At 52.8% G+C, this 12420-nt stretch overlaps 1 protein-coding gene across 1 annotated transcript; it reads left to right on the plus strand.

The window, feature by feature from the left end:
- Nucleotides 1–497: 497 nt before the first annotated feature.
- zc3h4 (zinc finger CCCH-type containing 4) lies at nucleotides 498–12118 on the plus strand. The gene is made up of 14 exons (XM_030108237.1): nucleotides 498–808; nucleotides 4175–4496; nucleotides 4585–4692; nucleotides 4778–4976; nucleotides 5055–5197; nucleotides 5515–5611; nucleotides 5695–5831; nucleotides 5927–6088; nucleotides 6442–6553; nucleotides 6731–6840; nucleotides 7172–7707; nucleotides 7826–8088; nucleotides 8180–8422; nucleotides 8553–12118. Exons 1-14 carry the CDS (start codon nucleotides 729–731, stop codon nucleotides 10190–10192), a joined length of 4152 nt encoding a protein of 1383 aa, XP_029964097.1. The 5' UTR covers nucleotides 498–728; the 3' UTR covers nucleotides 10193–12118.
- Nucleotides 12119–12420: the final 302 nt, after the last annotated feature.

Raw genomic sequence — 12420 nt, forward strand, 5'->3', positions numbered from 1 at the left:
GAGAAATTCAGATCTCTCAGATCATCTGGATGTCCAACTCTGACTCTATATCTACATCCTCATAATTGTGTAAATTTTAGCTGTGTTTGATGTGTGTAAAACTGGGAATTGTGACAAGAAAGAGACATAACGATGGGGTAAAAAAATGTAGAATTCGACTAAGGAAATGGGAAAATTGTGAATTTGCTGATTTACAAATCAATACTAAAATGTGTAATAATAATATAGAAAATATGGCAAAGGATAGACAATGGCAATATCTCATTTTTATTACAATCTCTTTATATATTATTAACTGTAATAGCATTATCGTTGGCGATAAAGTTATTTCAATTACAATAAAATAATTTTGAATTAATATTCATTGTATAAAACGCTGAGTATGCCTGCGAGTCACACTCCGGGGCTCCTTTAACTCCGACGCTCGGTAATTTCCGTGAGATGCGGTGACGTCACTCTCGGGGAGGCTCCGCCTGTTCTCTCGTTGGAGAAGATCGACGGCCATTTTAAGTCCATCAGTCGTCATTTCACCTCGCTACAGTAGGACGGAGAACGTCAGGACTCAATTTCATCATATTTCTCTTACAACTGTAGTGGAGAATTGCCTACTATGAACTGAACCTCTTCCTCAAACCAATACTAGTAGATCCTAGTGAAGTGACGCATAAGCCAGTAGACTGCTGAGTGTCGAGTTGTAATTTTTTGCACCTCAATGTAGCTTGAAGGAAATGGCTGTGGAAAGCATGACTGTCCATCCAAACTCCCCAACTACCAACCACGAACACAACAGTCTCCTGACTGACGAAAGGTCGAGTAATTCTACAATCATATTTATATGAAATTATTTATTTGTCCTGTGCTTTTACACAAAAAGCCCGGGGTTTGTTTTTCCTTTTTTTCTGTCAGCGGGATTAAACTCGCCTTTTCTGGGAAACAAGTACAGAGGTAAAGAACGCCATGTTGACACGACAACGCCAACTGGGAAGCCAAAAAAGCAACCTTGGAGAACGTTATTCGCTATTTCCCCGTTTTCAGACCGAAATCAGCGGTCAAGCGACTCCAGCCAAAACAGAAAAGACGACTGGAAACAGCTGATCCATTATACTTTAACCGCCAACTCCACGGCTGCCGACCGTCGGTTAATTACGCACTAGTTGTCTTAAGAACAGCTAACTAATGGCTGAAGTCAGTGATTGTAATGTAATGTAACCTCGCAGGAGTTGTTAAACCACCAAAACGATCCCTTTTCGTTTGGTTTTGTTTTGTTTTTTACAGCTAATCTGCTCTCGAGCCAAGTTAGCAACATTAGCCTGTTAGCTTAAGTAGCTGCTAAGCTAACGGCTAACGACGGGCCTAGTCGGACTCCGTCGACGTTGTGTTTGCGTTCAAACTATTAAATTAAATTATTACGGTCGTTACATGGTTATTCGAGTTATGCGCGACCATAATCAAAACGAATCAACAATTTGTCGTCGAGTTAGCTCTAAGCACTTTAAATTATGGCCCCTCGTTAAAAAGTTTAATTGAGCTCCCGAACGCCATTAAATAATTGTATTCTTCCCCGCACTCCTCAAGGTGAGCCCTCTTTTGTGTTATGTGTCTTAAAGTTCGTGTAACTGTGTAGTGTCACTGTAAAGTTGACATTTGTTCCTAACATGTGGCTTGTATTCACAGTCGTTCCCACACTGTCTCGTCCCAAACACCCACCAAAAGTCCCCAAATCCCCCAAAAAGAAAGTGTAAAAACGTCTGCAAAGCATCCCTGAGTTGTTTCAAGTCAAACACAAAGTTCCCCTTGTTTCCACAGTCCACCCCAGTTGGCTTTTTTTATTTAATTATTTTTTAACTTGTTGGCCCCATTCCCCAGCCCCACAAAGCTCCCCTGTGTAGAGCTCAGGTTCAGAAAAACTACTTTTTCCTCAATGCTTTTGAGTGCAGAGTGTGAAGAAATGCCGCCACAGTAAGTATCACGGCCCTTTGCTTCCAGAATGTGGATGTTATGGAGTCTGGGAGGCGAGCTGGATGAATGGTGAATCCTTTGATCGGCTCGGCCTTCATGGACCCTGATGATCTTGTTCTCTGTTGACCGTTCTGATCTGCTCGTGTCTGCAGCGTTTGGAGATTTGATAACTGGAAATGTTTTGGGATAGTTGATGCGGATGACCTTAAGGGGCCGGCCTGTGTAGCAGCTTCCAAATCAATAACTCATTAAGTAAATAACAGCTTTTCCTCTCTGCAGGTTGTTGTGGTAGATTCTCCTCTAGCCGATCGTAGACAGTCTGCCAGTTGAAGATGTGTGTGATCATTATGCCTACAGTCCAGTGAGGCCACCAGTCGCCCCCCTCCCTCCCCAGTAAACCCCCAGTGCCCCCACCTACCCCACTCACAGCAGAGTGCCTCCACAATGCAGCCCAATCCCCCCGTGGCGTTAGAGCGAGGCGCGCCGTGACGTGACGGTGCGCTGGAGACGGGCCTCGCTCAGGTCTTCAGGACATTCTCCAGCCTATAGCGCGTCTGGTTAAGTAAAACAGAGCAGCGATGTGGGGAGATGACGGCTGAAAGCTTTAGAAGTGATGAAGAATTGCAGAGAGGAGCTAGATGAAGTCTGACTGTTGGTGGAAAGTTTGGATGCTTACTATATTGTCGTATTGTGGCTCTTTTAGGATGTTCAATTTCCCTCCGTCTCTTCAGTATTGTTTTGTCAGTGAGGCCAGAAATTGAACAATCACTAGAAAAGGTAATACAAGTGTAAGAACTGTAAGTCTGAGCAAGATTGAAACCAGTCATCATCAATGTGAAGGACTGGTGGAAGAGCGATGCTGCTGCTGCTGCGTAGCGACGGTCCCTCCAACTCCCAGCTCTCACACATCCGTGCTGATTGTTCTCCCCGGGGAGGCCGGGATGCTGAGGATGTGAAGCGTTGCTCTGGGAACAGGCATGTCTGTGAGCAGAGCTTTAGCATGAATGATCCCCGGCCTCGAACCCCCACAAGCCCCCACCCAGCCACCACCTGCCTACCAGCTGTAGTTTGAAGCTGATATTCGTCATGAATACGGAACATTTTTCTCAAGTTGTTACTTGGAGGATTTTGTGTTCTGTGAGGGGATATATTTTATCTCCAGCAGCGGGATACGTTGTCCGGGTGGCGCTGACCCTAAAATGTTATCGGTCACACTGATTCTCCGCTGCGTTTGAGAGAATGTTGATTCTGGCTCGCCCGCAGAGTTTTGTGTATTTCTCAGCGCAGATCAACGTGTCGAGCTAATATTGAGCACAGAACATTCAGTAGATGATGGAAAAGAGGAAAAATAATCTGTCACAGTTTGTTTTCTTTGTTAGTTCAGGCCTTGATCATTCAAACACACACACACAGTCGTGAGTTAATATTGTCTCAGTGTGAAAATAATCAGGTCAAAGGTCCTTTTCGCTGACCGGCTGAATGTTTATGAATATTGACAGAAAATCTGGAGGCTGATTAGATTACTGAGCTCAGGTTGTGTCACAGTGTTTAATTATTATGTAATCAAATCCATAAATTGCAGCAATGCCAAATAAATAAATATAGTGGAAAGTATTAAAACCAATAAATGAATTGTTTACTTTTTAGTGTCAAAGTAAAAGTTTGCCTTTGGTTAAAGTTTTTATTTTTAACTTTTCAGAAGAAAACTTGACATTATGTCACGATCATAAACTGTGACCGTGCTACACAACTTAACGTGAAAATACGTGGATCCATAGTTAATGATGTGATGGTTGAGACATCTTTTGGATCCTCTCTGTGAAATTAAAGCAGCTGTCGTGTCAGAAAGATAAAATCTGTTGAAGTCGGTTTGATTTTTAGGTTTTGACAGTGAGCTTGTGACTCGAAGCTGCAGGTTTCAATCCCACTGAGGGTAGTTTCATCAGGAACGACATCCGGAATGAAACTTTCTGCCAAGACTCACATGATGGGCTGTGATGTGGTGACCCCTGACCCCTGACCCGGCAGGGAGCAGCTAGGAGGCCTATTAATATCGGTGTTTTATCCTTGTAGCTTCTCGGCTAAAAAAACCTCTGTACTTGTTTTTCTTTGCAGTAAACTGAATGAAAGTCAGTCTCTATCGGAGCGCCGCTGCAGCTCTGTTGGTTTAGAGTCCCCCTGTTTTTAAATGCATGTCTGTGACGGTTCCCGACAGGCCGGAGGATGGCGAGCTGGAGGAGGGCGAGCTGGAGGACGACGGCGGAGATGTGGAGGAGGCCGACGCGGGCGGAGGTGCCCCTGCAGCCGCGGGGGGCGGAGGAGCGGCCGGAGACGGGTGCGAGGATGCGGGCGGCGGAGGTGAAGGCGGAGGAGAGGCGGCGGCGGCGGCGGAGCGGCCCCGCAGGAGCCGAGAGCGCCACGGCAGCAGCGACTCGGACGAGGAGCGAGCGCACCGGCGCAAGAGGAAGCGCAAGAAAGAGCGAGAGAGGGAGCGCGAGAAGAGGAGGGCCAAGAAGAAACGCAAGTCCAAACATAAAGTAGGAGCCGCGAGCACCGCTGGGCCCGATCGACCCGCCCACGCCGCCGCACGCCTCTGGATTCATCCTGTGTTCTGTCCTCTCGCAGCGCCACGCCTCCTCTGACGATGACCACTCGGACTACAGCGACGACTCCGACTACAGTCCCAGCGAGAAGAGGAAGTACCGGGAGTACAGCCCGCAGTACCCGCCTCCGGTAAGTCTGGGCGGCGCCCGTCGTGAATCCCTCACACTCCGACTGTCGGGTTCCCCTCACCCCTTGCTCCCGGGTCCGTCTGCAGTCCCACGGCGGGTACGGCGGCTCGAAGAAAGGCGGCTACATGAAGATGGACAAGCAGAGCTACGGCGGCTACGACGACTACGAAGAGGACAACTACGAGGGCGAGGAAGACGAGGACATGGGCGACGAAGACTATGACGACTTCACCAAGGAGCTCAACCAGTACCGCAAGGCGAAGGAGGGCGGCCGCGGCGGGCGAGGTGAGGGGGCGCCGCCACAGACACTCTGAGTCCCCGCGGGTCAGGAGTGAGAGGTTCTCCGTCTGGATGCTCCTGCAGGGATGAGGGGGCGGATGAAGATGCTGAGAGGCCGCGGAGGGATGAGGGGGGGCCGCAGAGGAAGAGGAGGTAGCCGAGGAAGAGGGCGAGGCGGGAAGATGGGAGGAGACGACGACGGGGACGGTTACGGAGACGAGATGGAGGTGAGACCGACTCAGCCTCGCTCGTTTAGTTTAATCCTGAATACGATGCGATGGAACGGAGGTGACCTCTGACTGTTGGTGGTCTTCATCGACAGACAGATTATTTTCCTTTTATTGGAGCAGCTGAGAGATCGTTGAAACTCGGGGAATTGTTTGCATTCCACCGTCTTCTGTGGTCCAGATCACTGGAATTAACTAAACAGCTAATTACTTCAGATGAATTGTTTCCAGAAGAAGCTTTTCCTCTCTGTGCTCCCAGTTTCTCACAGTCCATCTTGAAATGGAGCCAGATCACATGCTTCCCTGTGTTCTTGCAGTACGGCGAGGAGGACTATGACAACATGGGGGACGACGACTACGACGACTACTCCAAAGAGCTCAGTCAGTACAAGAAGTCCAAAGATCGAGGCAGAGGTTTGTTTCCCAAACAAAACCAATATATTTCATGATAAAGAAAAAAAGAAAATCCGCTCACGTGGTTTCTGAACGTGTGTCAGGAGGTAAAGGACTCCGCGGCCGAGGCCGGGGCAAAGGGGGGCGAGGGATGCTCCGAGGAGGGAAGGGCCGGAACCGGGGCCGGGGCAGAGGAGACATGGGCATGGACGACGACAACAACGGAGACATGGACAACGGGGTGAGGCTCCACGTCCGACCGCCGCCGGGGGGGGACGGGGTCACTGGGGACGGTCCAGAGGAGCTCAACGTCTCTTTACTGTCTGTCTGGTTCAGGATGGAGGCGGAGGAGATGGACACGGACACGGACACGGACATGGACATGGGCACGGACATGGACATGGACACGGACCAGGGAGGAGGAACCACAACGACAAACATCAGGACAAGAAAGGAAAAGCCATCTGCAAGTACTACATCGAGGGCCGCTGCACCTGGGTGAGTCTCCCTCCCGCCACTGTAGAACCAACAGGAAGAAGTAGGACTCTTTAAGACACTGGTTACATTCAAAGTAGATCATCAACCCTGCCAGACTGCTGCCGTCTTTAAACTGCCACAAGGGGGCGCAATGCTACATAAAATGTGGTGCTCAGGCTGAAGGGAGCACACTGACTGGAGGAGCCTCCTTCATGTCCCTTCTTCAGAGCTGCTGTCAGTTATCAACACACAAATAAAGAAATCTGCTTATGAACAAAATATGGCAGAAGATCTGAGCTCCGTGGAGGAAATTCCTCCCCCTCTCCCTCTCTCCCTGTCCAGTCTTCTTCCTCATCACCTGTTTCTTCCACCAGGGGGATCACTGTAACTTCAGCCATGACATCGAGCTGCCAAAGAAAAAAGAGCTGTGCAAGTTCTACATCACAGGATACTGCGCCCGAGCCGACCACTGTCCCTACATGCATGATATCCTTTAATGCTCCTCGTCGTTTCCAGTCCCGTTGTGAGGGTCAGGGTGAGGGAGTTAACAGCAGGTTCCTGCTCAGATGACAATGTGGACTCACTCCACGTCACTGAATTCTCTGGAACCATAAAAGATTTCCTGTTTATTCCTGACTTGTTCCTCCTTGACTCCCTCGTCACGCGAGTTTCCCTGTAAACTCTTCCACACCACAGGAAACTGTGTCAACGGCGACGAGTGCATGTTCTCCCACGAGTCCCTCAACGACGACACTCAGGAGCTGCTCAACAAGGTGGGGGCCGCCGAAGTTTAATTTAAACGTCACGAGGACACGGCAGTGTGATCCAACACAACAGACACACAGTGTGATGAAGATAATACGACCCCCATGCCATTATGGAACATGCTTTATTTTTTTTACTGATCCTAATTTTTACCTTGAGAAGTTAAGTTGAGTAATGTCATGTGAAAAGGTGTCACACCGGTTGACCAGATTAATCAGTAACCCGGTTGGATCTGAAGTAAGGTTCTTCCTGCTTGTCGAAGTGTGTGTTCTTTAATAAATTCAGGCTGCTCGTGTTCGTTAATAAAGCCGGGCCGCTCGTCGCTCCTCTGTGTTGTAGATGCTGGCTGAAGATGCAGAAGCCGGAGCCGAGGACGAGAAGGAGGTGGAGGAGCTGAAGAAGCAGGGGATCAACCCCCTCCCCAAACCCCCCCCTGGAGTCGGCCTCCTGCCCACCCCTCCTCGGCCGGTTCCCGTGGACACCTCCGCTCCCCCCGGGGATTTCTGTGGACCCCCGCCCACCGACTTCGGCGGTCCCCCTGGGCCGAACCAGGGTCCCATGGCTAACAAACCCCCCCCTGTCCCGGGCCCCGTTCCAGGGCCCAACCCTTGTGTTGGTCCTCCTGTGATCGGTCCTGATGGAAGCCCCTTTCAAGGCGCACCCCCGAATCCCGGAGGACCTCCTCCGCCTCCTCCCCACATGGGCCCCCCACCTCCTGCTGGGGCGGGAGCGGGAGGACCAGCGGCCGCAGCGGCTGCGGCGGCGGCGGCAGCAGCAGCAGCGGCAGCAGCAGCCTGCCTCGGGAAGAAGATCCCCTCGTTGTTTGAGATTAAAGTTCAACCAACGGGACAGCTGGCTCAGAAACTGGCTGTCAGGTAAGACGCTCCAAAACGTTTCTCTGCAAAGATCCTCGATGTCCACATTCGAGCCAGGCGCTCACTGTTGTAGCTTTAAGTTAAGTTGAGCCCCCCCCCCCCCCCCCGGTGGTTTCAGGACTCAGTCTCCCAGCGGGACCCAGGGACAGGCAGCAGCACCACCCCAGGGGGCCCCTGCAGGGGCCCCTCCCCACTTCCCTCCCCCGGCTGGCATGATGCCCCCCGACATGCAGAACATGGGCCCCGGTGGTCCCCCTGCGATGGGAGGGTTCCCTCCTGGGGAGGGGCCCCCGCCCGGGTCTCAGCAGGGTGGAGGGAACTTCTTCAACAACTTCTACAGTCAGCAGGAGGGCGGGCCGATGGAGGGAGTGATGGAAGAAGGTGAGCGAAAAAACAGCTCGCTTCTAGACACTCAACGCCTCTCCGGTTTTGAAAATAACGACACCCCCCCCCCCCCCCCCCCCCCCTCCAGGTGATAACTACCAGGGTTTCTCCGGCGGGGACGAGAGGGGGGCCGCCGGGGCCTTTCAGTCCGGAGGGCAGGAGGGCTCAGCCAACGGCGCCTCGGCCAATCAGGGAGGGATCTCAGTACCAGACTTCCTGCCTCCGGCGCAGCGCGTCCTGTTCATGAGGATCCAGCAGAAGCAGCAGGAGGAGGAGGAGCGAGCCCGAAGGATGGCGGAGGGAGGGGCAGAGAAGAGCAAGGATGCGGAAGGTAAGCTTACCGGACATTTGCAACATGACCGATTGTTGCACAGTCCAACTGGTCATGAAATAAAAAGATTGCGATGAGATGAAAAGACGATACCACAGCTCCAGTCTCCTCTGTGTCGTGCTTCTGTCAGGCGACTCGGGGAACTGGTACTCCAGTGAGGACGAAGATGGCGGCAGCAGTGTGACCTCCATCCTGAAGACCCTCCGCCAGCAGACGCAAGCTCCTCAGAAGTCCGACGGCCCGCCCGGCAACCCGCGCCTCCATAAGGCTTCCAACCCCCCCAGTCGGCCCACCGACCCCCGCCTGGCGCGGGACCCCCGCCTGGCCCGCGCCGCCGAGGCGGCCCAGGTCGACCCCGGCCACGCGGCGGCGGCTCCCTCGTCGTCCGGACCGCCCGCGGACCCTCGGCTAGCCAGGCTCACCGCCACCGCCTCGTCGGGATCCGCCTCCCACTCTCCTCCCGCTCCGAAGCCGGAGCCCCCCCTGGTGTACAAGCCGCCGCCGCTCACGGCCCCCGCGGCGGACGAAGAGGAGACGGAGCGGGTCCTGAGGGACAAGCCGGTGCCCATCCCCCTGGACCCCCTGATGGGCATGGCCCTGAGGGACCCCCGCTCCCAGCTGCAGAAGTTCAGCCACATCAAGAAGGACATCGTGCTGCACCTGCCCGCCTTCATCAAGACCATCACCTGGTCCCCCGAGGACCTGCTCCCGCTGCCCGTCCCCAAGCAGGACCTGCTCCCCCTGCCGCCGGGCATCCCCCCCGTGCCGTCCCTGGAAGCCCGTCTGCCCCGCCCCCAGCAGCACTCGCAGCCCGCTCCCTCGTTGGACCCCCCGGCCCCCCCCTCCTCGTCAGGCTCCTCGCTCCCGGACTTCGAGCTGCTGTCTCGGATCCTGAAAACTGTGAACTCCGGCACGTCCCAGAGCCCGCCTCCCCCTCTCTTAACGCCCGGGGCCGCCGCCCTCCCGGGTCAGCCTCCCCCGATGCCCCCCGCCCCCTCCGAAAAGCCCATCGACCCCCGCGTGGCCCGTAAAGCCCCCTCAGACCCCCGCCTCCAGCCCCAGAAGTCGGCGCTGAAGCAGCCGTCGGAGCCTGCGCCGGCCCCCCACTCGTCCACGCCCCCCTCCACCACGTCCGGGTCCTCGCCGCCCGCCACCGCTCCCTACGACCCGCGGCTGCTGTCGGCCGGCGGCGCGGGGCGCGGCGTGGGGGCCGGCGCACCGGGGGGCGCCAGCGTGCTGAGCAACATCAGCCTGTACGACCCCCGGACTAACAAGCCGGGCAGTCCTGGAGCCGGCTCCAGCAACTCCCCAAACTCCTCCGGCACGGAGTCCAAAGGGGGCGACGCCGCCGCCAGTAAACCCAAATCCAAGGAGCCGCTGTTCGTGCGGAAGTCTGCGCTCGACCAGCCGGAGCCCGAGAAAAGCGTGGAGCAAGGAAGCGACCGCTACAACAGCTACAACCGGCCCCGGCCCAAACCCGCGCCCTCGCCCAACTCCGCGGCGCAGGGCGGCTCCGCCGCTGCCGCCGGAGGCCCCGGCGCTCCCGGAGCCCCCGCCGCCGCCGACCAGGGCCCCTCGGGCGTCCACAGCCTCCCGGTGTCCTCTCTGTTTGGAGTGGTGAAGCAGGCGGGCAAGCCGGGCGGCGCCGGCAGCCCGTTCGGGGGAAGCAGCCCGGCGCAGCCCGAGCAGACGGCGGCGGAGCAGGACAACGCCTCCCTGAAGGACGTTTTCAAAGGCTTCGACCCCACGGCGTCGCCCTTCTGCCAGTGACCCCGCCCCAGCCCCTCCCCTCCCCTCCCCCGCCCCTCCCCCTCCCCCGCCTGATGCATCCAGGTGCTGCCTTGTTTTAGCTTTTTTTTTTTTTTTTTTTTTTTTTGGACACTGAGCTGATTGGTGATAAACTGAGTGAACGTAAGACACGGGTTCAACACACACACACACACACACACACACACAGTGTTGCAGATGCAGATTCTATTAAAGACTGAGGGGTTGGGGGAAGGGTTTGAAGTTAAATCTCTATTTTAAACAGACATATTGACCTATAAATAGACGTATTCTCTTCCTCTCTGCTTGGTGAAAACCGTCATTCAGACAGCAGCAAACGCATTTACTGGGAATGAACCGTTTGAGCTTCTCATTCCTCGACTCATTTCTTTTCTAAGCTAATTTTCACGTGTTCAGAGCAGTGAGCTTTTTTTTTTCCTTCATTATTGTTTGAAGGTTCATCTGATTGTCCCTTCATCCCCTGCCGGTGTTTGTGGTTCTGTTTCTCTGGGCGATTCTTCCTGTTTGCACCGTTCAGGAACAGATCGCTGCCTTTTTCATGCACTGCCCTCCTGTTAACGTTCCCTCCCATTAAAAAGTTTGTTTCTCTGCAGAGATGTTTGCAAATATCTAAATATAAATCTATATTCTGCTTGATTTTTTTTTTTTTTGTTTTTTAATATTTATTTTTCTACTTCTTTGCACTGTTAGCTGGCATCCTGAAGCTTGTAATCATATTTTTAATGTGTGTAAAAAAACAAAAACAAAAAAAACTCTTCCAGGTTGTTCATGAACTGTTTTGTTTCTATTATCTGGCACTTTTCCCTGAAACGGGTTCAGAGGGGCTAACCTTTGACCTTTCGGTGAGAAGTCTGTCACCACTTTCTCAGATCATTCACACAGATTTTGCCTTTAATTGTCATTGTGTCGGCTTCGGCGGAGGCGGGGCGGCGGCCCCCCCTCCGGCGGCTCATCGCAGGCAGCTGTTGGTTCACCGGAGCTTCGGTTTGATTTAATCCTGATCAGAAGACGATCGTTTCACCCACTGACTTCTCACAGCTTTTCTTTTCTCGTGTCTTTATCTGGTTTCTTTAACAACCTCAGATCTGTGAGAAAGCCGGGAGTAATTTGCCGCCTCGACGCGTCGCCGGTACAAATTTTTACAGACTGACAATCAGAAATGACTTTAAAGTTGAGGAGTCGGTTGAGTCTGAGGCGACGAGGCTCCTGCCGCCGCTCACCGGTCCCAACTCATGTGAAAACAGAACCCGACTCGTCAGTGAAATTCTCTTTTCCTGCACAAACAAAACCTGAGTTCCAAACAGTGAACACACCTGAAGATGGGCGTTTTTCTGTCCTCGAGCAGCAGTTTGGACTCGGCGTCTGTGTTTCTGCCCGGCGAACATTTCAGATGAGGAGAGGAGCGCTCAGATTGTACAAACCGCTCTCAGGATCATCTCCAGCACCTCTTTGTGTATAAATGTTAATCATTCTTAATTTATTATTTTTTTTTACATACTCGGGTGAATGTTCTGCCTCACGTTTGTTTTTTAAGCTGAATCAGTTTGCGTGTGGCAGGAACGGAGACGGCGAGGCTCACTTCTTCATCCGGTGTTTTGTGTTTTGAAGATTCACTAACAGCTGCAGTCGGCGTGAAACTTATCTTCTTCGTCTTGTTTTCTACATTTTTTTTTTTTGTTTTTGTTTGTTTTTTTCTCGCTCTGTAAATTTGACCGGTGTCCTTCCTTTGGAGGAGTTTTCTAACTGTACACTGTAGCCCAGACTGTAAGTATTTAAATAAAGTTGATACCTGATCAACCAGGTTAAAAGAAAAAGGAAGTTTTATTGGTGTGATTGAAGACTATTAAATAACGGCTTCCTGTTTTTATTAAAAGAAAATAAAAGTTTTACTCTGCACTTTTTGTGGAAGTAATTTATTTAATAAAGGTTTTACGGTAAGAGATTCTGAGTGTGTGTGTGTGTGTGTGTGTCTGTGTGTGTGTGTGTGCGTGTGTGTGTGTGTGTGAGAGGAGGGCTGATCTTGATGGATGCAGTCTGAGGCGGTGGTCTCTGCCTTCTCTTTCCTGACTCTGTTTCAGTTTTCAGTCTGAAATCCTGAATGATGTGAAAACGCCCTTCGACCCCTGGAAGCATGGCTCACCAGCAGGCGTGCGGCTCTCATATTGTTTTCTGGTGTATTTATAGAGCGCCGGAGCCGTGTGCTGCTGCGG

Source organism: Salarias fasciatus, chromosome 14 (assembly GCF_902148845.1).
Source record: "Salarias fasciatus chromosome 14, fSalaFa1.1, whole genome shotgun sequence".
Lineage (NCBI taxonomy): Eukaryota > Metazoa > Chordata > Actinopteri > Blenniiformes > Blenniidae > Salarias > Salarias fasciatus.